This window comes from Poecilia mexicana, unplaced genomic scaffold (genome assembly GCF_051168715.1).
Source record: "Poecilia mexicana isolate PSO_F unplaced genomic scaffold, ASM5116871v1 scaffold_20, whole genome shotgun sequence".
NCBI lineage: Eukaryota > Metazoa > Chordata > Actinopteri > Cyprinodontiformes > Poeciliidae > Poecilia > Poecilia mexicana.
The window spans coordinates 18800981-18826491 of NW_028263389.1; the positions used below are offsets into that span (position 1 = coordinate 18800981).

The 25511-nt window shown below is 40.8% G+C and overlaps 1 protein-coding gene across 11 annotated transcripts; it reads left to right on the forward strand.

Moving 5' to 3' along the window:
- The first annotated feature begins 390 nt into the window (after positions 1-390).
- LOC106932437 (NACHT, LRR and PYD domains-containing protein 3-like) lies at positions 391-24371 on the forward strand. Of its 11 annotated transcripts, none has more exons than XM_088001258.1 (11): positions 392-480; positions 1492-1647; positions 3748-3903; positions 4875-5110; positions 6597-8382; positions 9698-9886; positions 12240-12416; positions 20515-20691; positions 22002-22178; positions 23844-23996; positions 24184-24371. In XM_088001258.1, the coding sequence occupies exons 2-11, from the start codon at positions 1529-1531 to the stop codon at positions 24197-24199; spliced, it is 3186 nt and encodes a 1061-aa protein (XP_087857384.1). In that variant the 5' UTR covers positions 392-480; positions 1492-1528; the 3' UTR covers positions 24200-24371. The 11 variants fall into 11 exon arrangements, with proteins under 11 accessions (XP_087857391.1, XP_087857390.1, XP_087857386.1 ...); XM_088001259.1 differs by having other exon boundaries at positions 6600-8382; XM_088001265.1 differs by lacking the exon at positions 22002-22178 and having other exon boundaries at positions 391-480.
- The last annotated feature ends 1140 nt before the right edge of the window (positions 24372-25511 follow it).

The following is a 25511-nucleotide window of genomic DNA, read 5'->3' on the forward strand; positions in this document are numbered from 1 at the left end:
GTTTTAATGTTGATTTAAAGGAAATCAGTGTTTCAGCAGTTTTGTGTAAGTTTGTTTCAGATTAGAGGAATATAGAAACTGAGTGCTGCTTCTCCATGTTTGGTTCTGGTTCTTGGGGAAACAAAATGGACCAGCACAAGAAGGTCTGAGTGGTTTGAAAAGATGATACACAGATAATGAAAACGTTAATTAACGGAAACTCGTGGTGTCAAACGCTAATCAGCTAATTAACTCAACACACCTGCAAAGGTTTAATCATTTTCTGGTTTCTGACACCGAAAACCCAGGATACCCAAAGTTAAATCAGAACTAAAATGGATTTTCATTATGAAATGGGGCGCGTCCAGGTGCGCCTCACCTGGAGAGACACTGCGCATGCGCACACATTATCACCTGATTTACAAACTGAAAGTATTTCACCAACAGGTATCCTTCAGTTCTGGACTCCATTTTGCGGCGCAGACTTCAGCAGTCCGTCCGGTGAGTTCTAACTTTTTATCAAACTGGTTCCGACCCGTTTTTAGACGTTTCTGTGTTTCCAGACCGGAGAGGACAGAACAGACCGAACCCTAAAGTAGAACCGAGCTGCCCAGAACCTTCTGCTGTTCAGATATGATCTCTATTAGCGAGAGGAGACGGAAATGTGATTTCATGTCAGATATTTCACTGCGCTGCTGCCATTTGCTGCTCTGGATAGAAAGTTCTTCCTCTCCGCTCAGAAAAATCGTTTTTGAAAAGTTTCCGTTGATCCTTCGACGCCCTGAGTAAACATTCCTAATGACGCATGCGCACTGTGGCCTCCTGCCACGGAACCGCTCCTAGTTAGACCAGGGGTGTTCAACATGCGGTCCGGGGGCCATTTGTGGCCCTTAGAATAGTTATGTGTGGCCTCCAAGTTCAGCCTTTACTTTTAATAAAGCTTAGTGAAAATTTCCCTGAGAATTTATAAATAATTTAAAATGGTAAATATTAGCTACAATAAACTTTATAAACTGTTTTTCCTATTTGAATCTTAAAATGTTTATTTTTGCCTCAGAAAAACAGTTTTAAATCCTGAAATGACAGAAAATGAAGGATTTATTATCTATTAACCACAGACATTTTGATAATAGGCTAATACAGCAAATATAAACACGTATAGCCTGTGTTGCCCTGATTGTAAACCTTGTAGGCTTTTAATTTTTTGTGGCTGCAGACAGATTTTTTTTTTTCTTTTTTTCCAATGTAGCTCTTTAGACATTTTGGGTTGCCGACTCTTGGTCTAGTTAAAGTAAATCAGGGCTCTGTGCAGTTTTAGTCTGATCTCACTGAGTCATGATGATAAAATGAAACTGGTTTATCTTGTTTCTCTCCAAACTCCACCCAGAGGTTCCTGGTGAATAACAAAGTTGTTCATCATCTTCCTGCTTTACTGGCCAGTCTCTAGAGCAGCTAACTGGGTGAACTGGAAGTGAATCCCATGGTGACTGAGTGTCTCTGGTTCCCTCTCAGATTGGCTTCACAGCAGGAGACTCAGTGGACCCTGAGGATGAATCCAGAGGAGAACAGAGCAGTCTCTCCATCACCCAGCGGCGTTTCTATGAGGAGTGACCGATCCAAAGATGTTCCTGTGGACTTCAGTAATTATCCTGGATTCCCAGACAAAAGGTAAGTCGACTGTTAACCAGAAATATGAGCATTTTCACATAAATGCAACATGAAAACTGCTGAGTAAAATGAAAATTCTCTCAAACTAAATATTAATCAGTGAAACATTATTGCAGATCATGTTTCATTTAGTCATGTGTCAGGCTGCTGTTGATGAGCATTCCCCTTTAAATGGGACATTTATCCAAAATTCACATTTTTCATATTCCTTTACTTACATTTGGGATTCTACTTCTATTAAGAGCAGTCCAAGCACTTAAAAATGACAGAAAATGAAGGATTTATCATCTATTAACCACAGACAACTGTAAGGAGCCATCATAGATTTTAAATGGTACAGCTTGGGGGTCGGCAACCCGCATGCTGCTCTTTAGCGCCGCCCTAGTGGCTCCCTGGAGCTTTTCAAAAATGTTTGAAAAGTGAAACAGATGGGGGTGTGAAATATATAATTTATGTTTTAATATGGTTTCTGTAGGACAAACATGACACAATCATTCTTAACGTTTTCCAATGCCATAAAAATGTGTAGAATAAATATTAAATTTCAACATTTCTGTCAACATAGATTTGCGTCACAGCCTGTGACACGTTTCTTTCAGCTGGGCGATGTGAGGCAGGTGGCTGTAAACACACCGACAGGTGTGTGGTGGTGGGTCACAGACGGCAAAGACGAAAATAATCGAGGAGAAATTCTACAATTCTTGGACCGAATCATTTGCATTCATTGCCAATGCGGAAGGATTACCTGAACGTTGGCTCTGCAGAGAGAAGTTGTCAAATAACAAAAAGAGTACCGTACTGTTCGGACTATAGAGCGCACCTTACTATAAGCCACCCCTACAAATTGTTTGAAAAACTTGGAAACGTAAATGTATAAGCTGCACCGGGCTCTAAGCCGCATGGTTCAAAGCGTGGGGGGAAAAGAAACGGTAAAAATAAAGTCATGTGGAAAGTCATTTCCAGGAAGTTGCTACATTAGCTGCCGCGTCAAGATTAGTTACATCCCCGATGTTGAGAAGCTGTCCACTGATGTCCGTAAACAGAAGTTACAACACGTAAGAACAGAATCCTGCCATAGGCACATATATTTGGTAACAAATTGGTTGTTTTTATAAAGTGGTTAGTGATTTTTGTCAGTATATATTTAGAATGACACTTGGAGATATTGTTGTTTTGTTGCTCAGGTCCGAGGATGGTTGCGTGTCAAAAGAGAAGGATGCTGCTATTTCACTGACTTGCTTGGCATTTGCACAGAAATCAAACTTGAACTGTATTAATTTAATTTTATATACATTACCTCTTCAAACAGCTACTGCTGTATTTTTATAGCTGCAGGTTGAGTTTTATTGCCCTCCGTTTGTCGCCCAGATAAGAGGCACGTTATGCACGTTCCGTTTTGTTGTTTTCTGGATCACAGACTTTATGGTGATTATTTACAAAGAGCGATCGTTATGCAAACTGCATTTGGAGCAGATTTTTCGAGTTCCAAAAGGAAAAATATCTTTCTCTGTCGAATCTTCATATAAAAATGACATCAGAAACCTGATTTATTTATTGCATGTATTTAGTTTTATTAATGCAACAAAACATAAAACATTAATATTGTAACGGAAGGTAAACTTAAAGCTCCATCAGAGTCAGTGGTGCTCATTGCATCCAGGACGCCCTGCAGGGAAAATAAACATTTAATCATGAATACTAAACACTTAGTCATTTTGATAATAGGCTAATACAGCAAATATAAACACTTATAGCCTGTGTTGCCCTGATTGTAAACCTTGTAGGCTTTTAATTTTTTGCGGCTCCAGACAGATTTTTTTCTTTTTTTCCAATGTAGCTCTTTCAACATTTTGGGTTGCCGACCCCTGGTCTAGTTAAAGTAAATCAGGGCTCTGTGCAGTTTTAATCTGACCTCACTGAGTCATGATGATAAAATGAAACTGGTTTATCTTGTTTCTCTCCAAACTCCACCCAGAGGTTCCTGGTGAATAACAAAGTTGTTCATCATCTTCCTGCTTTACTGGCCAGTCTCTAGAGCAGCTAACTGGGTGAACTGGAAGTGAATCCCATGGTGACTGAGTGTCTCTGTTTCCCTCTCAGATGGGCTTCACAGCAGGAGACTCAGTGGAACCTGAGGATGAATCCAGAGGAGAACAGAGCAGTCTCTCCATCACCCAGCGGCGTTTCTATGAGGAGTGACCGATCCAAAGATGTTCCTGTGGACTTCAGTAATTATCCTGGATTCCCAGACCAAAGGTAAGTCGACTGTTACAAGGATGTGTGAGGCACTATAAACCGCTTGCATAAAACAATTCAGAGTGTAGTGGTAAAATGTTAGTAGGTAAATCCCAGACCAAAAGTAAGTCCTTTGTTATAATTAGAGGTGTTTTTTGTAATATTTTAAAGTCACAGTGAGTGGCATCATGAACAGCTAAATGGAGTCACTGGTAGCCTCATAGCAGGAGGTCTAATTATGGCAGAAACAATTTTTGACCATCATTTGTTCATAATTTAATTTTGGCAGTTATGAGAGCTTTTTTAGTTTAGAATTTTTTTTACCAGTCAAGTATTTAAGTGTGCAATGTTCCCAAAATGATTAAATGTTTTATGACCATAAGAAGGCCAAGTGTCTTCTTATGGGTCCAATATGGAGGAACGGTCCTTCAGGTTCCAGTCATTGGATCCTGGAGGACGACATGTCAACTAATCTACTCAACTTTGACCCTTGACCTTTGAAGCTGTAGTATGTAACTTTTATAAATTTTTTTTACATATCTGTTAAAACTGTCTCTATGTTGTGACGGCCTGAGATTGATAGTCTGTGTAAAGATCTCCTCTGCCTTCTCCCAGTTCTCTCTAGAAACACCCAATCAGAGACAGGAGGTGGGTCTTAGAGCTGTCAGTCACCATTCATGTGGCACTGCTCATCCCCCTCTTCCACTCCTTTACTTATCCTTTGCTTTGCTGCAGATTCTTCTTGATATTCTTGATAGTAGAACCTGTCATGAATGCTAATGCTAGTTAGCATGGCCAATGATGCAGGCGGCTCAACGGTTGTCTTTACATGAGGATGATTGACAGCACCGAGTCTCATTCCCAAAACCATAAATACTGATCATATCTCCAATTATTATGATTTTACTGATTGTGTTGGACCTTCATGAACATCTTCATCATTTCACCATTATTTAGTGAACAGTTTCATTGATGAAGAAATGTCTTCACAGGGGGAGGAAGAGGAGCAGCATTGGTGAGGAGGAGCAGCCATCCTGCTGTGCTTTGTGTCAGAAGGTTCTGGTGGATCCGGTCTCTACCAGCTGTGGACACTGGTTCTGCAGACAGTGCATCAGGTTCTACTGGGAGCAGTCTGCTCCATCTGGACCCTCCTCCTGCCCCCAGTGTGGAGAAAGACCCAGAACAGGAGCTGGACTGCTGACAGCCAATCAGAGCAGCTGTGCTCCAGGTGAGACTGAACACGTCCAATCAGAGCTTCCTTCTGTTGAACCATTTCAACTTCTTTAGGTGGGATTTGGAAATTCAAGGTTTTCAACGTCTTTCTGTGATCAATTATTTCAGCTAAATCTGTTTCTAGCTGTGAATGGATCGAATGTGTTCAACCGAACAACCTGCTGGGTTTGATTTAAAATGGATCTGTTTCAGTTGTTTATGCTTTAAAACTGAACATCACCTTTAGACTGGAGGTTATTTTGATTAATGAAAACAATAAATGGAAAAAACAACCTGCTGCTTTTACAGAAAGAGAAAGAAACCCTGATTCATTCTGACAATAAATTACAGTTTATATAATTATACATTCATCATGTAATAATTCTAACAATGTGTTTTACTTCTAAAGGGTCAAATCAGTCGCATGTCATTTCCTGTTTGTTATTATTCTCTACAAACATCCAATTCAGTCTTTGACTCAAAATGCCGTTTTAAATGTGAATACTACCTGATATAATGATCTGTTTCTCTGGCAGATTAAACCATTTCCTTCATTAAGGCTGGAAATGCTGGGAGAAAACATTTTTCTATCTCTGCCTGTTTAGCTGCTGTTCATGGATGAAGGTTCAGATAGAAACATCTAAATGAGGACATGATGCAGAAGAGTTGATGTTGCTTAAAGCTGCTGCATTTAATGACTGTTTCTGTCAGCATTAATTTATCTGAAACACTGGGTGTCTTTAAATCTCAACTTAAAATCCACCTGTTTAGAGTTGCTTATGGTTAAATTAGGGTTAGAGTGCGGGTTTTGATGTTTTTATCTTTACTCTTTATCTATTAATTTCTTTTTATTTCTCTTTCTCACTGTCTATGTAAAGCCCCCCCGCCCCCCCAGTCGTCCCAGTTCAACGAATCTATATCGAGGGGTGTGAGAATCCTTGTTAAATGACGTCTAACTAAAGTCCTACAGGGTTTAGAGTCCCAGTTGACGGCGTTTCAACTAAAAACCTAGAGGTTGGAGTCCTTGTCAAACGGTGTTTTTGACTAAAGTCCCAGAGGGTTAGAGCCCCAGTTAAACGACGTTTAACTGAAGTCCTAAAAGGGGTTTTAATGTTTTATCTTTTTAATCTTTTTCAAAATCTCTTTCTCACTGTTTATTCAATGTCACATGCTGTTTTCATTTTAATTATGTAAAGCACTTTGAAATGCCTTGCTGCTGAAATATGCTATACAAATAAAATTTGATTGATTGATCTGATCTGATCTGCTTTGTGCATCAGATCCTGACAGTGAACAGACAAAGGCCACAAAACAGAAACCTGCTGTCTGACGATAGAACCATGTTCTGGTTCTGTGTATTAATTTGGTTGTTTAGCGTGACATCCTGTGAAGTCAGAGACCTTATAATGATAACACCTCCTAATGTTCCAGATGGTTTTGTTCCAGTCGAATTACAATAAATCATGTTTTTTACTTCGGTTGTCTTTTCTTCTGTGTTTCAGCAGATGTTGGTCTGCAGGAGGTTCTAGAGGAACATAAGATCAGTCTGAGGAGGAGATGTGAATGTGTGACTGAAGGAAGTAATGAAACAGGAAGTAGAACCCTCCTCAACAGGATCTACACTGATCTCTACATCACAGAGGGTCAGAGTGAAGAGTTTAACACCCAACATGAGATGAAGCAGCTGGAGAGAGCTTCCCAGATCCAGAACCTCCATGACTCTCCAGTCAGGTGCCAGGACATCTTTAAAGCCTTCCCTGACCAACATGGAGCCATCAGAGTGGTTCTGACCAACGGCGTCGCTGGTGTTGGAAAAACCTTCTCAGTGCAGAAGTTCACTCTGGACTGGGCCGAGGGCTTGGAGAACCAGGATGTCAGTGTGGTGGTTCTGCTGTCGTTCAGGGAGCTGAACCTGATCAGAGATCAGCAGCACAGTCTTCTCTCGCTGCTCCATGTTTTCCATCCAACACTCCAGAAGCTCCCAGCAGAGCAGCTGGCTAAATGCAAACTGCTCTTCATCTTTGATGGCCTGGATGAAAACAGACTTTCACTGGACTTCAACAGCAGTCGGCTGGTTTCTGACGTCACACAGAAGTCATCAGTCAACGTTCTGCTGACAAACCTCATCAAGGGGAAGCTGCTTCCCTCGGCTCTCATCTGGATAACTACCAGACCTGCAGCGGCCAATCAGATCCCTCCTTCATGTGTTACCAGGGCAACAGAAGTACGAGGCTTCACCAACGCCCAGAAGGAGGAGTACTTCAGGAGGAGGTTCAGTGATGAAGAGCTGTCCAGCAGAATCATCTCCCACATCAAGAAATCTAAAACTCTCCACATCATGTGTGGAATCCCAGTCTTCTGCTGGATCACTGCTACGGTTCTGGAGAACATGTTGACCTCAGAGCAGAGAGGAGAGCTGCCCAAGACCATGACTGACATGTACTCACACTTCCTGCTGGTCCAGACAAAGAGGAAGAAGTACAAGTACCATGGAGGACATGAGACAAGTCCACAGGAGCTGATGGAGGCAGACAGGGAAGTTCTTCTGAAGCTGGGGAAACTGGCGTTTGAACATCTGGAGAAAGGAAACGTCATGTTCTACCAAGAAGACCTGGAGCAGTGTGGTCTGGATGTCACAGAGGCCTCGGTGTACTCAGGAGTTTGTACAGAGATCTTCAAAAGAGAGAATCTGATCTTCCAGAAACCAGTCTACTGCTTTGTTCATCTGACCATCCAGGAGTTTCTGGCTGCAGTCTACATGCTCCACTGTTTCACCACCAGGAACTCAGAGGTGATGGAGACGTTCCTGGAGCAAACATACAATGAAACATCTCTGGATGGGTGGATGGAGAAAGTCATGGTGAAATCCCTCAGCAGTAAAAATGGCCACCTGGACCTGTTTGTCCGCTTCCTTCATGGCCTCATTCTGGAGTCCAACCAGAGACTGCTAGGAGGCCTGCTGGGTCAGACAGAGAACAGTCCAGAAACCATCCAGAGAATCATAGATAATCTGAAGAAAGGAAGAACACATTCATCTCCTGACAGAAGCATCAACATTTTCCACTGTCTGGTGGAGATGAACGATCTCTCAGCTTTTCAGGAGATCCAACAGTTGCTGAAATCAGAGAACAGATCAGAGAAGCTCACAGTGATCCAGTGTTCAGCTCTGGCCTTCATGCTGCAGATGTCAGAGGAAGTTCTGGATGAGTTGGACCTGGAAAAGTACAATACATCAGAGAATGGACGACTGAGACTGATTCCAGCTGTGAGGAACTGCAGAAAGGCTCGGTGAGTCCAGGACCATTTCTCAATACTCAAGTACGTTCTTGTGTTCTTGGCAAGTACAAATCTAAAGAAGAGTTGAAAGTCTTTTCTTGCTGAGTTCACAAGGCCAGAGTTCCTGTCACACAACTGGATGATTATTTTACAATAACTACTAAACACTGATTAACACATTTGTTTCCTTTATTATCATAATCAAGTTTACTTTTGTAAAATACCAGCATAGAAAGAGACAAATACTGTTTTGTAAGAGTCTTAATAACAGTAAAACAAGCAGATACTAAACCAATAACTCCAGGAAATTGATACTAAGACTATCTAATCAAGAGCAAATATCACCAAAATCTAATTGATTTTTAAGATGTGAAGACAGTGAAGAGGACAATGACAGGACAGAGGGATGGAGAGACTCTCCGGGAGCTTTTAGGAAGCTGGAAGTAAACCTGGAGCTGTAGTCTGTTCACCTGAAGAGCTGCCTGAATAAAACGGTTTACTACAAGGTCTCGCCTAAAAACAAATTAAAATGAGTTTTTGTGGCAATTAATGGTGTTAAAAGTGCAATACATTTCTGTACTCTCCTTCTCTATTTACCGCTGCTGGTAGCGCATTGCATTGTGGGATATCTTGCTGGCTCAAATCCGCAGAAGGATGCATCGATGCGTCCTCGATAAAATGGGCGGAGCAAGAACACATCTGGGTACTTTGAGCGACCTGTCGCGATAAACAATAAATCAATTAACGGAACAATAAATGAAAGTTATCGACCTCATTTTAATTTAACACCATCCTTACCCCCACCTCATGAACCGTCCCTCACCTCTTGGAGGGGATGATTTCATGGCAGGAAAGAGCCGATGAGGATTTCAGGAGAAACTTCTAATTCTTCTTTGTCAGTTAGTCATGGCTGCAGTTTGAACAAGGGAACAAACTACATGACGGTCCTTTAAGACAATTAGCAGATCAGGCATTTTACCCAAGATGCCTTCAGGTCTCATATCACAGAAACAGCTAAACATGATCTGGAAACTTCTTTAGTGGAAAAACACAAATATAAAACACACCAGATATAATCTGTAAATAAACGGTAAAAAGTTTCATCAGTTCCATCAGAGACGACCAGAACAATCTGAAGATTTTTATCATGTCTGTCAAGCAGGTTGACTGTTGGACATGATCAGAACCAGAACCTGAGTTTAATCCTGAACTGCAGAGATTCTGTGTCTCGTCAAACTCAGTAAATTCATCAAATGATGACATCACTGTTTTATTTTAACCTGTTTATTTGATTTAATTAGAACTGACTTTATTTCTTTAATCACAGACTTGGTGGCTGTAAACTCTCAGAGGCTGGATGTGAAGCTGTGGCTTCAGCTCTGAAGTCCAACCCTCATCTGACTGAACTGGAAATAAGTGAGATAAATAGAATCACAGGTGGATCCTTAGGAGACTCTGGACTGAAGAACATCTGTGAGATTCTGGAGAATCCAGTCTGCAAAGTGAAGAGTTTGAGGTTTGTTTTCTCTTCTTGGACAATAAAATCATTCACTAAAATTTTAATACTTTTTAGCTAATACAATTATTCTGTTTTTCAAAAACAGTTTATCAAGATATCAGAATAGAATTTGTAAAACTTTTTTACCCGGTAAATGAATTACTTTTTATTTCAGACTTTCAGATTATTTAACTTTGTTTCTCAGTTTTTCTCACTTTAACACCTTGGACTTTGATTTTCAAATTAAATAAAAACTTTACTTTCATCTGAAGATGAACTGAGTACCAGCCTGGTTCTGGTTCTGGTTCTGGTCAGACCCAGTCAGATTCCTGTAGCTCAGGTTCTGATCCGTCTGTAGTGGATCCAGATGTTTTAACCTGAAGCTCCTCCAGGTTCTGGATGGGTTCTGCTGGACAATCCTATCAGTTGTTCCTGTTGCACATCTTCCCACCACAGTTTTTCCTTCCATTCAACTTTCTATGAATAATCTCTGAGACATGGAGGATATTTAGTTCCTTTGTTCTCAGGCCCAGCAGCCAAACATGTTAAGTTTCACTCAGTCATCAGTCTGTCCACATCAGGGGTCCCCAAACTTTTTCCTGCGAGGGCCACATAACTGTTCCCTTCTCTGGTCGGGGGCCAGTCTTAGTTGTTCGAGAAAGAAACCTTAGAAAACATTTGTTGACGGGGGGGAGGGGGCTGGATTACTGCCGACGACATATTCACGTTTGTAGATAGATTTTTACCCAGAATACAAATGGAAAAAACCCGTGAGCGAAACGGTGACTGGTACTGACTAGTATATATTCCATTGAGGGAAACTACGTTTCATATCTGCTCAAGAGCCCCCCTGGTGGTTGAAGAAAAATCCACATATATATGGACAAAAAACACTGAATGCTCTCCGGTATTGTTCAGGGGGCCAGACCAAATGAGGAGGCGGGCCGGATCTGGCCCGCTGGCCGTAGTTTGGGGACCCCTGGTCCACATGGTTGGATCCCAATAATCTGATCAGTTTCTGATGAATTTTCATTAAATGTTTAGATTACAATGGCTGCTGTTGATTTAGGACTCAGGTCAGAGGAACATTTCACACTTTCAGCTCTAAATGTTGAGGCTTGACTGGGTTTTTCTGGGTTCCTCATTGGACCGACTGCAGTCTGGTTTTGGGACAGACCAGAGTCCAGACTTTGTAGATTTTCTGTCATCAGACGTTCAGAGTCTGGAAACGGCAGCAGTGATGCTGCTCAGCCTGCAGCGAATAGAAGCAGCAGGAAGTCAGAGGAACGTCCAGAGAGGAAACTGACTGAGGGACGGATTCAGAGGGAAGTAGATGGAAAAGCTTTGATGCAGATCTGGGAGGTTGATGCAGAACATAAATGATTCACAGCATCAGTGTCTGAATAATAAACTGAAATAATATCACACTTACTAAACTGACTACAATAATGAAGGTTACACAAACATTCCCTTCTAAATAAACACGACATGAAAACCCACGTTGTGTAGCTCTTAAGTGCGCACGTGAACAAACAGGCTGTTAATTAACGGTAAACCTTAAATATTCAGGTAAATGAACAATATCTAGTGATGGGTCCGGCAAGACTGATGCGTTGGTGCATGAAGCCCACAGACCAAAACCCGTGTCGGTGCGCGTATTGGTTTCAGTAGGTCATGTGACCGATACAGGAACTGTTTCGAAATGACATTAACGCGCCAAACTATGTTTGTAAGGAAGCGAATCTGTCAAAAGCATTTGCCAAACGAATTCTTGATCTTTTACGGTACAGAATCAACTATGGAGCAGCTTCAAAGGAAAAGTTTCCGCAGTGTTGGACCATTTTGATCTTATATTGGAAAATAAATTTGTTTTCAGTTTTGTTGTTTGGACCAGAGAAACTGACCAGAGATCAGTCCTGATGGTTAAGAGCTGCTGTCATGGAGAAGAGGCTGCAGGGAGGAAACAGGAAAACACAAAATAAGAGTCAAGGCTGCATCTGCAGCTCCATCTAGAAATTCACCGATTGTTGTTTTGTTTTTAGAAAAAGGAAAAATTCCTGACTAGAATGTTTATAATGTTTAATTTCAGCTCCTGGAATCTGACAGTATAATCAATAATCACTGATTGATGCTTCATATTTCCTCCTGATTGTTAGTTTGTGTGAAACTTGACTGATTTGCTGCAGAAGCTGAGTTTGTAGTGATGGAGCTGCTGGTGGAGCTGACAGAGTTTAAGAGCTGAAGTCAGCAGGTCTTTATTGAAGCAGCAGCTTGTTGGCATTAATAGTCATGAGACTCTTTAACTGGTTCTGTTGGACTGGTTAACCTGCATCCTGTTGGCTTCAGCTCACATCTTTTACTCTTTATTCAGGTTGAGCAGCTGCAGTTTGTCAGAGATCAGCTGTTCTTCTCTGGCCTCAGCTCTGACCTTTAACCCCTCACATCTGACTGAACTGGACCTGAGCTGGAACAAAGACCTGAAAGATCCTGGAGTGAAGGAGCTCTGTGGTTTCCTCCAGAATCCAGAATGTAAACTACAACGATTACAGTAAGTTACCATGTTTTAGTTTATTGCTGATGTTTGTGATGTGAAAGTTTTATTGCCACTAAACTGCAGACGTCTGGCTGATATTCTACTGATCCACTCTGAGGATCTTCATGGTAAAGACTTTTATTCCTCTGCTTTGGTCACATTAAATCTTCTTTTAATAGGACAAATTGCTGCTAAAGAGGAACATGGAAGGAAATAAAATGCTGATTAGTCATTTAATGTTTTTAATCTCTTTAAAATGTCATGATCCTGTTTCCCTGTGAGTCTCTGCGTCTCCCCATAGATTGTCTCCTGGTGTGTCTCGTTCACTTGATTACCCCGTGTGTATTTATGTCCACCTGTTGTCTTTTGTCGGGTCCTTGTCTAAATGTCTGTTTGTTCGTCTGCCGGCACAGTTGAACTGTCGAGTCCTGTGTCGGCGTTTGCTCGTATTGGTCGGTCTTTGTTGAAATTCAGTTGCTACCGGTCCTGAGTCTCCGTCCCGCTCTGCCCTGCTGCCTGTATTGGACTGTCCGAGCATCATTATTATTAAATGTATCATCATCTTCACTGGGTTTCAGCGTCTCTCCTCACCTCCTACCACCACTACTCATGATATAAAATAGGGATCCACTGATAATATGAGGTCAGAACCAGACGGCATTCGGACCCCCAGTGTGTAGAAATCCCCTCATTGTCAGGATTCTGGGCTGGTTTGGCTTATTATAATAATAGTTTTATTATTGTTAATGTGTGTTTGCCTCAGTTATTTTCATTTTGACCAACAATATTTTTATTGAGATTTTCCACTTTGGAAATACAATCATGTAACTATCTGAACAAGTTTTCTTTGTAGTTATTACATGACGATAATTATTCTTTCTCAACTCAGAGAAATGAAACACAAAGAAAGAAGAAACAAGACAGACAAGGCGCTTTCGAACGGAACGGTTCCGAGCGTGTTCGCATTACAACTTGCGACCGGTTCCACCCGGCCCCAGGGAACCACAAGAGCTGTGGTTCCAATCGGGCCGGCCAAGCGGTTCTGCTTAGAACCAGCAGCTGATTGGCTGCTGGTTGTTACGGAGTCAGACATTGATTTTCCGTTGACAGCTGGCTCTCACTAAACTGTATTTTATTTTGTAAAGAGTGCTCTTTTCAATATTTTTATTAGTTTTAATTGGCCATGGATTCGTCTCTATAGTGCAATCACCTGGTCTAATGATGAGGTTTTTTTTTTTTCCTCCGCTTACTCGCTGATGAACGAGTACAGTCGGCCGCTACATCGAAACCTTTGTTTAGTTTCAAAAATAATGACGTCCGGCACCGCTTCGATGGCGCCCTCAGTGTAATGCGAACACAACAGGGCTGGAACCGCTCCATTCCATTCCGTACCGTTCCATTCCGTACCGTACCGTTCCATTCCGTACCGTTCCATTCCGTACCGTACCGTTCCCTACTGTGCGAAAACTGCTAAAGCTTCCCAGCTGAAGGAATTTGAAATGATGCTTTTTATCTAGCTTGAATTTGGTTTGTAGCTCTAAAAATGACAAAAATATATCAGAATTTGATAAAGGTCAATAATATCAATAATACGTTTTAAGCCTTGCGATGCCCAGAGCCTAAACGTTCCAACTGCCCCACCTGGAGCAAACAGCTGATTACCCCATATTGGACTAAACTGGGACCTGCTGTTTGGCTCCGCGAGGTATTTTCTAACATCCTGCAATATTTTAATCATGTTTTTCATAATGGGATTTGTAGTGTGTTTCTGTAACTTCTTCAAAGTGTCGGAGTATATGAACAATGGAAGAGCTAAACTTAAATTAGATCTGGGAAAATCTGATCACCCAAATATTCTAAATGTTCCACTACTTTAAATTGCTTAACCTCACTGATGGGATTAGTCCTTTCACCTACATTTCATACCAGAATAGAAGATTTTGTATTATTTACTTTGTAACCCGAGACTCTCCCAAATTCCTGGATCACTTCCCACCAGAATTGACTTTTTTATCGTCGACAGGCACGTGCAGAGGGGCGGCTGGGGGTGCTTGAGCACCTGCCCTTTTTGCTCCTTGCCCCAAAGTGCCCTTTTGGTCATTTTTTTTTTTTTTGGTATTATTATTTTGAAAGCCCTCTTCTGACACATAATCACATGTACTAAAATTATTTGTTTTGTTTTGTTTTTTCTTCCGGTCACCTTGTTACCTTTGACCTTTTGCCCGTGACGCATGACGCTGTTGCCTCTCGCGCAGTGAGATAAGGCGGCTAACTGGAGCTCAGCATAGCGAACGTTCCAGATTACAGATCAGTTTTTGGTAAATAAAGTGGAGTAGACCTGCTACTTGTCAGATGACAGAAAACGTTGAACGTATCGTTTCTGCTTCAGCGGTTTAAGCAGAGAGGAAATGAAATACAACAGACACTGACAGGCCTCTGCGTCTGGCTTACTCTGAAGAACTACTGAGGGGAGGAGACAGCCAGGTGAGGAAAAACTGTTCTTATCTATCATTCAGTATTTTGATCATGCAGACATTAGGCTGCTGTTGTTGTGCTGCTAGCTAACGACTTTGTTAGCAAAGCTAGATAAATAAAAAGCTTCTTCCCTGTGTACGAGGCACATCGCCCGTCCAAAACCGATCATCTCCATAATGGATATATGTCCGATCTTCTAATTTCCTTTGCTGCATAATGTACATTGCATTTATTCTGGCGTTAAGTAAATGTATCTTGAAGGCGAATAGCACTTAAATAATAGTCCAACAAGGATATTCATTTAGAATTAAAAATAACTCACCCTGAATTACCATGATAGATAAAATGTATGTCATTAATGAAGGGGAAAAAACTCAACCCAGACTTTGTTTAGGGTCTGGTTTGCAGAGTATGTAGTTAAATTTTTTCCCCAATTATTCAATGGGAAAAAATAAACTAACCTCAGTCAAATAAAATGAAATTGTAATCAAAACTTTTGGAATTGTAATGATTTCTTTTTTAAAAACATTGTTTTGTTTAAAAAACTTTTTTTTAATTAAATAACTAATTTTTGTCTTGTGAACTTAAAAAGTTATTTGCCAAACATAAACTTTTATTTGCACACATCAGAAATCTTTTGTTGCGATTTTGGGTCCTGCCCATGACGTCATGTGAGAATCACAAGCAAAACTTTGAGTCAAACAAAAACTTAAAATATCAAGAAAAGATTTCTGACATGCACAAATAAGTTTGTTTTGCAAAAAAAATTCACTTCATGAGACAAATGTGTGATTTAAGTGTTTAAAAAAGTTGTAAGCAAAACTCAGTAGGCTTTTCCCATAGTGACATGCATTAACAATTAAATTTTTGCTTTTGTTTTTTTCTTTTTTTCTGCAGTTCCACCTTAAAGTTTGATGCAGCTCTGCATCTTCATCTCCACTGCAGCAAACGGGCAGCTCTTTTTTTATATAGATTACAGTCACTAAAAGGTTGCCTTGTGCTCTTGTTTATATTTTTAGTAGTGTAATTCTGTAAAGACAAAATATGTAAATCAGAGCTAGACCACCAGCTGATATCTTGCTAAATTGCGGGTTTGAATATTGCAATACTTTCCTATAACAAAATAGACCTGCAGAAAGAAATTACTAATAAAATATCTTACATATGCATAGTTGTATGCTCTGTATAGAGATTTACCTTAGCTTTGATTGTATATTTCACAATTTTGTAATTTATCATTGTTTATTAAACTCTGAAAGCTGAGAGGCTTTGTTAATATTCTGTCCTAGAATGCGGTAAGATATGCCCTTTTTTTTTTTTTTTTGAGCACCTGGTGTTTTAGTGGTCTCTGCACGGCCCTGATCGTCGGTGAATGGAGACATTTTGTGCTCTGTGATCCTGGAGATTCGTGGATGGAGGCGAATAGCTGATGCCAATGGCTCAGTTGCCAGTGTGAATAAGGGAGAGAGAGGGCATCCCTGGCAACAACCTTTCCTGATTTGAATCGGCCTTGAAAATATTTTGTTTGGTACTATTTCTGCAGTTGGATTATTATATAATATTTTAACCCATTTAATAAAGTTACTTCCACATTTCAGCCTTTCCAAGAGAAGATGGGGCCATTCGACCCTATCAAAAGCCTTCTCCACATCCAATGAAAGAAGAGCTGCATCATCAGCGTTCTTTTTAAACCAAATAATATTCAGGACCTTCTAATATTGTGATATCCTTGCCTCTTGGCTATAAACCCATTTTGATCCTTATTTATTATGCCTGGTAGAATTCTTTGCAACCGTATTGCCAATAGTTTACAGATGATTTTGAACTCAGAGTTGAGTAAACTGATGGGTCTCATGTTTTCACACTTATTCGGAGGCTTACTCGGTTTTGGCAGCAGAATAATTAGAGCCCGATTCAAAGAGGGAGGAGGCAGGGTGCCATTTTTAAATGACTCCATAAACATATCAAGAAGGGGAGAGAGCAATTTATCCTTAAATGTTTTACAAAGGTCGATGGGGATACCGTCAGGTCCTGCTTGCTTATCAGATTTTATTCCATTAATGGCCTGTGCTAATTCCTCTTTATTTATTTCTATATTTAAGTCTACTCTACAATCATCTGCAATGACGGGATATGTAGCCCACTCAGATACTGATCTAATTCCACTTGGTCTAAATTTCCTTGAGTATCGTATAATTTCTGATGATCTTTAAAAGCATCATTAATCCCTTGGATCTATTAGAGTTTTATCCTGTGTTTCAGTTGATGTGATTGAGGTTGTTGCTTCAACCTGCTTAATCTGCCAAGCTAGAAGTTTTCCAGCTTTGTCCCCCTGTTGGTAAAAGTTTGTTTCAATCTTCAGAGACTGGATGCAGCTCTGAAACTGGACATTTTCTCATATTCTGCTCTGAGGATCAACAGTTGTTTTTTCAACTCGATATCATTTGTTTGAAAAACCCTCTCCTGAATGACCATTTTATTTTCTAGATGCTGCCTTTTAGTCGTGGCTTCTGTTACATCCCCCTCCCCAAGACCACTATGGTTAAATTCTGGCACTGGGTGTATCACAGAAGAAGAAGTAACCTAAACAGTTGGTATCCGTAACAACAGGGTTTATTTACAGTGCAGGTAAAAAAAAACTCAATCACAGGAGCAAACCAAACAAGAAAAACAACACAGGGAAGCTTTGAGCTTCAGGGTCTCCAAGGCCAAAATAATAAACAAAACACCCCCTTCTAACTATGAAATAATAACAACTTGCTAGAGGTGAAAGTAAAGAACAATACAAAACCTGAGCTCCCTGGCTAATCATCAAAACAGGAGAAAACAGTTAAACAAAAATGGCAGAGAACCGCTACCGGCTTCCACTGTGAAATAAATAAGGTTTTGGGTTACACACTTGATTTGTCACAAAATGCTCACAGCAACATCAGCCAAGCTTCCACCAACAGCCAGCTTACAGACACGACCAATACGGATCAGGACCAAGGAGAGGAAAAGGGGGCCTGACATCTTGTAGGGAGCTTCTTATTGGATGGCTGACGAGCTCCAACACATCCCACCTGTGGGAGCCAGGTAAAACTGAAACGCAAAACAAGAGAGCTCTCTCATGAAGAGAGCCCCTAGAGGTCAGTGAGCGTAACAGCTTCCTTGGACTTATCTGTAAAGCTAATATGACCTCTAATAAATGCTTTAAAGGCATCCCATCTGGTGCATGCTGTCGTTTGATTTGTGTTCAACTGAAACACAAATCAGTTGTGTCAATATATTTAATAAACTCGTCAATATATTTAATAAAATCCTCATCCTGCAGCCATTTATGCTGAAAGCGCCATCTAGGGGGGTCCCTGGTTAGTTTTCATCACAGTAGCTCAGACAACACAGAGATCTGAGATCTCTATGCTATCATACATACAGTTTTTAATTTTGAATATTAGCTCTGAAATTAAAAAATAATCTATTCACGAGTAAGTCTGAAATGTTGCTGAATAACGTGAGTAGGTTCTGGTTTGTTGATGAAGCTCCCTAAAGATGTCTACCAGTCTAAGAGCTTCATAAACATCTGTATAGTTGTTCTCCAGTTACTGTGTCAGATCTGACCCAGTGGGTCTATCCATTTCTGGAATAAGGGTACAATTAAAATCCCCTGTGATCACAAAGCGCCCCTGCAGCAATGAAAGTGAGAGGAACAAGTCCTGAAAAAGCCCTGAATCATTTGTGTTAGGACCGTAGACATTAACCAGGTTAATTTTTCCCGATAGTAAAGAGCCCTGAACTATCAGATATCCTCCCTTCTTATCCTTGATAACATTGTTTACCAGAAATGGGACAGATTCATGGACAGGAGTCATAACTCCTCTTGCTGGAGAAGAAAATGCTGAAGTGAATACACTGCCCCTCCACCTCCTCCTGACCCTCGTCCATAAGATGCGTCTCCTGTAGAAATACTATTCTGGAATCCAAATCATGCAGTTTATTAATGACTTGTTGTAGGCCCTGCAGTTCCATGTCACCATTTTCAGATTTAAAGCTTGCGACATGTAAGACTAACCAAATTACCAGAAATGGAGAAAACCCCCCACAAAGTTCACCCCATAAGAACATGAACATCTGAGAAGCTTAAACAACAGAACAAAACTCTCAACATTTCCCCTAAACCTGAACTCCCACACCACCCCGACCTCCGAGGGTCTCCCTCCCTCTCCGTCCACCTCCAGTTATCGCGTGTGACCGACCCAGACGCAGTGAGGAGCCGTCTAACCACTCAATAACCAAAGAAAAAGTTTTTACTACCGATGCTGTTCACTATATATAACAATAATTTAACCTTCTACATGTTTGCACTGATTAATATGCACATCTACCGGTATGTGCACGCTTTCTCTTGCTATGCCTTAGCAGAACTAAATGTATTCATAATAGTCCACTGCTGCTCCACTGACAATACAACAGACCAATAAAGGCAACAACAAGGTTATACGAAGTCACAAATTGTTAATTTAAGAAACCGTATGGGCGTTCAGCCCTTTGTTACCTCGCCGTCGGTTTTCTTCTGGATCTTCTTTAGAAACTCACCTGCAGCCGCTGCTGTTTTAAAAGCAGGAGTTCGGTCCTGATAAGTCACCAGCAGCTTGGCTGGGTGAGCCACCTGGTGGTACCATCCCAGTTTGTATCGGGTCAAACTGCTTCCGAAGCTGGAGCAGAACCACCATGGTGTTATTTTCATTTTGATGAGATCAGCCTTGTTTCTGTTTGACTTTAGTTCAGTTCATTCTCAGTTATTCCAGATTATTTATTCATTCTAGTTCCTGATAGTTTCAGTTGGATTCATTTTCTCTGGTAGTTTACTCTCCCTTGTCTCCTTGTTCTCTCTCTCTGATTCTTTCTCTCCCCTGTAAATCATCTGGGTCTGTTGTTCCATCTTTCTCTCTCTCAGTATTTATCCTCCTCTCCTTCTCTCTCTCCTTCCTGGTTCTTCCTGTTTTAACCAGTTTTTCTCCATCTGCCTGGTTCCTTTGTCCTCCTGGTCATTTCTCTAAGTTCTTGTTTTACTTTCATTTTTCATTTAATAACCAACCATCTATTCATCACCTCAGCTGTTCTGCAATGAGTCCACTCACCACCATCATGACCCTCATGTGGAGCAGGTCAAAGGTCATTCAACCCAGTCTAGAAAAGTGAATCTAGGCTTCTGGAATCTGACAGGAACAAATCTATAATCAATGATTGATGCTTCAACACTAAAATCCTCCAGCTCATCATGACCCAGTACCAGGTTCTGGTTCTGGTTCTGGTTCAGCTCCTACAGTCAGGTTGACATTAAATCTTCTCCATGACTTCATGTCTTTATGGCTGATGAATAATTAAAATAGTTGAATTTCTCTGCATTAATCTCCATCAGCTGGTTTTTCCTCCTGATTGTTAGTTTGTGTGAAACTTGACTGATTTGCTGCAGAAGCTGAGTTTGTAGTGATGGAGCTGCTGGTGGAGCTGACAGAGTTTAAGAGCTGAAGTCAGCAGGTCTTTATTGAAGCAGCAGCTTGTTGGCATTGATAGTCATGAGACTCTTTAACTGGTTCTGTTGGACTGGTTAACCTGCATCCTGTTGGCTTCAGCTCATCTTTTATTCTTTATTCAGGTTGTGGAGCTGCAGTTTGTCAGAGATCAGCTGTTCTTCTCTGGCCTCAGCTCTGAACTTTAACCCCTCACATCTGACTGAACTGGACCTAAGCAACAACTATATCCTGAAAGATTCTGGAGTGAAGGAGCTCTGTGGTTTCCTCCAGAATCCAGAATGTAAACTACAACGATTACAGTAAGTTACCATGTTTTAGTTTATTGCTGATGTTTGTGATGTGAAAGTTTTATTGCCACTAAACTGCAGACGTCTGGCTGATATTCTACTGATCCACTCTGAGGATCTTCATGGTAAAGACTTTTATTCCTCTGCTTTGGTCACATTAAAGCTTCTTTGGTTTTTATTAATAATGATATGAAAACCTGCTGATAAAGAGGAAGACAGAAGAAATTAAAACATTGATGTCATTTAATGTTTTTAATCTTTATAATGATAAATCAGCCCTGATTCCTTCATTTTGTGAGATCGGTGGTCGGCTGATGTTTCCACATGAAGCTGATCTTTTCCTCCTCAGCAAAGCTCTAAAAATCTTCCTCTGTCCTCTTCTGCTCTGCAGTGAGTTTGACTGACAGACCCACCAGGTCAGGCCTCCACGTTTATAGTTAACAATAGTTTCCCTGCTGTTAGCAACTCTATGATTTTATGGTTCTGCAACATTTCAGACAAACCAACCAGAATCAGCAGGTCAGGATTTTTAAAGATGGATGATCCACCAGAAAACTGCAACCAGTTCACCTCGACTTTAACACCTTTATGAAATCAGTTTTTCCTACATTTTCTACAGATTGACTTTGTAACAGTTCAGTTTATAATCTGATAATAATCTGATATAATTCAGCTGAAAGTCAAAGTTCATATCTTCTGTTGTAATAAACATTTTGCTGAGTTTGTTCCTGGACTTGGAGCCAGAGATTAATTTAGTCTCTGAGTTGGACCGGCTGATCTGAGGTCAGAACCAGACGGCATTCGGACCATAAATCCCCTCATGTGGAGCAGGTCAAAGGTCATTCAACCCAGTCTAGAAAAGTGAATCTCAGCTTCTGGAATCTGACAGGAACAAATCTATAATCAATGATTGATGCTTCAACACTAAAATCCTCCAACTCATCATGACCCAATACCAGGTTCTGGTTCTGGTTCTGGTTCAGCTCCTACAGTCACTTTGACATTAAATCTTCTCCATGACTTCATGTCTTTATGGCTGATGAATAATTAAAATAGTTGAATTTCTCTGCATTAATCTCCATCAGCTGGTTTTTCCTCCTGATTGTTAGTTTGTGTGAAACTTGACTGATTTGCTGCAGAAGCTGAGTTTGTAGTGATGGAGCTGCTGGTGGAGCTGACAGAGTTTAAGAGCTGAAGTCAGCAGGTCTTTATTGAAGCAGCAGCTTGTTGGCATTAATAGTCATGAGACTCTTTAACTGGTTCTGTTGGACTGGTTAACCTGCATCCTGTTGGCTTCAGCTCATCTTTTATTCTTTATTCAGGTTGAGGAGCTGCAGTTTGTCAGAGATCAGCTGTTCTGCTCTGGCCTTAGCTCTGAACTTTAACCCCTCACATCTGACTGAACTGGACCTGAGTTGGAACTTCGACCTGAAAGATCCTGGAGTGAAGGAGCTCTGTGGTTTCCTCCAGAATCCAGAATGTAAACTACAACGATTACAGTAAGTTACCATGTTTTAGTTTATTGCTGATGTTTGTGATGTGAAAGTTTTATTGCCACTAAACTGCAGACGTCTGGCTGATATTCTACTGATCCACTCTGAGGATCTTCATGGTAAAGACTTTTATTCCTCTGCTTTGGTCACATTAAAGCTTCTTTTAATAGGACAAATTGCTGCTAAAGAGGAACATGGAAGGAAATAAAATACTGATTAGTCATTTAATGTTTTTAATCTCTTTAAAATGTCATGATCCGTGTTTCCCTGTGAGTCTCTGCGTCTCCCCGTTGATTGTCTCCAGGTGTGTCTCGTTCCCTTGATTACCCCGTGTGTATTTATGTCCAACTGTTGTCTTTTGTGGGGTCCTTGTCTAAATGTCTGTTAGTTCGTCTCCCGGCACAGTTGAACTGTCAAGTCCTGTGTCGGCGTTTGCTCGTATTGGTCGGTCTTTGTTGAAATTCAGTTGCTACCGGTCCTGAGTCTCCGTCCCGCTCTGCCCTGCTGCCTGTATTGGACTGTCCGAGCATCATTATTATTAAACATATCATCATCTTCACTGGGTTTCAGCGTCTCTCCTCACCTCCTACCACCACTACTCATGATATAAAATAGGGATTCACTGATAATATGAGGTCAGAACCAGACGGCATTCGGACCCCCAGTGTGTAGAAATCCCCTCATTGTCAGGATTCTGGGCTGGTTTGGCTTATTATAATAATAGTTTTATTATTGTTAATGTGTGTTTGCCTCAGTTATTTTCATTTTGATGAGATCAGCCTTGTTTCTGTTTGACTTTAGTTCAGTTCATTCTCAGTTATTCCAGATTATTTATTCATTCTAGTTACTGATAGTTTCAGTTGGATTCATTTTCTCTGGTAGTTTACTCTCCCTTGTCTCCTTGTTCTCTCTCTCTGATTCTTTCTCTCCCTGTAAATCATCTGGGTCTGTTGTTCCATCTTTCTCTCTCTCAGTATTTATCCTCCTCTCCTTCTCTCTCTCCTTCCTGGTTCTTCCTGTTTTAACCAGTTTTTCTCCATCTGCCTGGTTCCTTTGTCCTCCTGGTCATTTCTCTAAGTTCTTGTTTTACTTTCATTTAATAATCAACCATCTATTCATCACCTCAGCTGTTCTGCAATGAGTCCACTCACCACCATCATGACCCTTATGTGGAGCAGGTCAAAGGTCATTCAACCCAGTCTAGAAAAGTGAATCTCAGCTTCTGGAATCTGACAGGAACAAATCTATAATCAATGATTGATGCTTCAACACTAAAATCCTCCAGCTCATCATGACCCAGTACCAGGTTCTGGTTGTGGTTCTGGTTCAGCTCCTACAGTCAGTTTGACATTAAATCTTCTCCATGACTTCATGTCTTTATGGCTGATGAATAATTAAAATAGTTGAATTTCTCTGCATTAATCTCCATCAGCTGGTTTTTCGTCCTGATTGTTAGTTTGTGTGAAACTTGACTGATTTGCTGCAGAAGCTGAGTTTGTAGTGATGGAGCTGCTGGTGGAGCTGACAGAGTTTAAGAGCTGAAGTCAGCAGGTCTTTATTGAAGCAGCAGCTTGTTGGCATTAATAGTCATGAGACTCTTTAACTGGTTCTGTTGGACTGGTTAACCTGCATCCTGTTGGCTTCAGCTCACATCTTTTATGCTTTATTCAGGTTGAGGAGCTGCAGTTTGTCAGAGATCAGCTGTTCTTCTCTGGCCTCAGCTCTGACCTTTAACCCCTCACATCTGACTGAACTGGACCTGAGCAACAACGACCTGAAAGATTCAGATGTTCAGCAGCTGAAGCGTTTTGTAAAGGATGTAAAGTAAGTAAATCTTTGAACTAAACCAGTTAGCATCATAGCAAAGATCCAGTGTTCCCAGTAAAGCTCTCTGAACAGGACTGAAGGCCCTGCTGCTCTTTCTACTGGATGTGCTGCGTCACTGACTGCTGCTGGAGAGAAGCTGGAAACACTCACTGATCTGATCTCTGCATCTTTCTTCTCTCTGCAGGTCATGGTCTCTGTAAAGTAAAGAATCGTTTCTGTTTCCTGCTGATCCTCAGAAGCTGCAGCAGTTTGAGTCTAAAGAGACTCTGACTGGATCATGATGACCTTTGACCTGAAAGATTTCCATCTCGTTTATTTTTATTTTTATATTGTTTGTCTGTCTGTATAAATAAAGATCAAATTCAAACTCTGGTCCATTTTGTGTCTTCATGGAGTTTTGATCAAATTTAAAGTTGATATTTTTTCTGATTTATTTTCATCCAGAAATAAAAATCTCAGTTCAACAGTTTTTAAAATCCTCAGCCATTCAGTGACATCACTTCCTCTTAGAAGCAAACAGGAAGTAGATTATCCAGTTGTGCTACTCAATCATCCAATCAGACGCCATCTTTTCTCGGCTCTCAGTTCCTCATTGGTGCAGCAGATCAGCCATTTCTGTGATCTGGCAGATGTAGTCTTAGTGCTGCAGAACCAGGTACCAGCTGGTTCTGGACTGTGCTGCTAAGCTCCGCCCCCAACAGGAAGCTGGATGATGTCACACCGTGCTGACAGTTCAGCACTGAGGGTTTGGTTCCTTACAGATCACTGTGTTGTTCACATAAAGCTAAACTTTCAAACAGTGCAGAGAGATTTACATTTTGGAAACTGAACTCTTTGAAAACATGATTATATTATTCACTCCCTTATGTCTTTGATAGATTCTGGTCCAAAGCTAATACGGAGAATGTTTTTGGGTTAAATTGGGAACTTCTGAAGTTGGAAACAGGAAAATATTTAAGAAAGTGTGGTAAGGATATATGTAGGAAAAAGAAACAAACTGAAGATTTCAGACTTAACAACCCTTTCTCAGAAATCAATGGATCAAATGTCAGATCAGGAGAGATGATTTTTCAGAATTGCAGAAGTTTAGATGAAATGTCCAAAATGAGAGCAGAGGAGGCCTCATTAGATCCAGACAGAGATGGTTGGAAGAAGCTGAGCCGAATTCTGCAACTTCTTCAGATTAGAAGAGTCGCTATATCTCTAATACACAAACTCAAAATTAATGAAAATATCTGCAGTGCTCCTCGTGAAAATGCCTCCTGCTGTGCCGACTTTTATCAATTATTACACAGCTCCGCATATAACAAGGAGTTTTCTGCTCAGTTCTTTGATGCTCTTCCAGATCTTGATTTTGGCCGTATTTAAATTGGTTTGTCATGCAACGAAAACATTTTTTTCGCATCACGTGATCAACAAGGGTTTTCCCTCTGGCATAACCAACGAAGAAGAAAACAAGGAAGTAGATGGAGGATTACGGCGCCGTGTGTTTTTTGACAGCATGATTAATTG

Bases quoted from the DNA above. Each gene is read 5' to 3' on its own strand.
- LOC106932437 (XM_088001258.1), top strand. From the start codon at position 1,529: ATGAATCCAGAGGAGAACAGAGCAGTCTCTCCATCACCCAGCGGCGTT. The intron at 9,887-12,239 runs GTTTGTTTTCTC...CTCTTTATTCAG, and splicing joins TGCAAAGTGAAGAGTTTGAG to GTTGAGCAGCTGCAGTTTGT. The intron at 12,417-20,514 runs GTAAGTTACCAT...TTCTTTATTCAG, and splicing joins TGTAAACTACAACGATTACA to GTTGTGGAGCTGCAGTTTGT.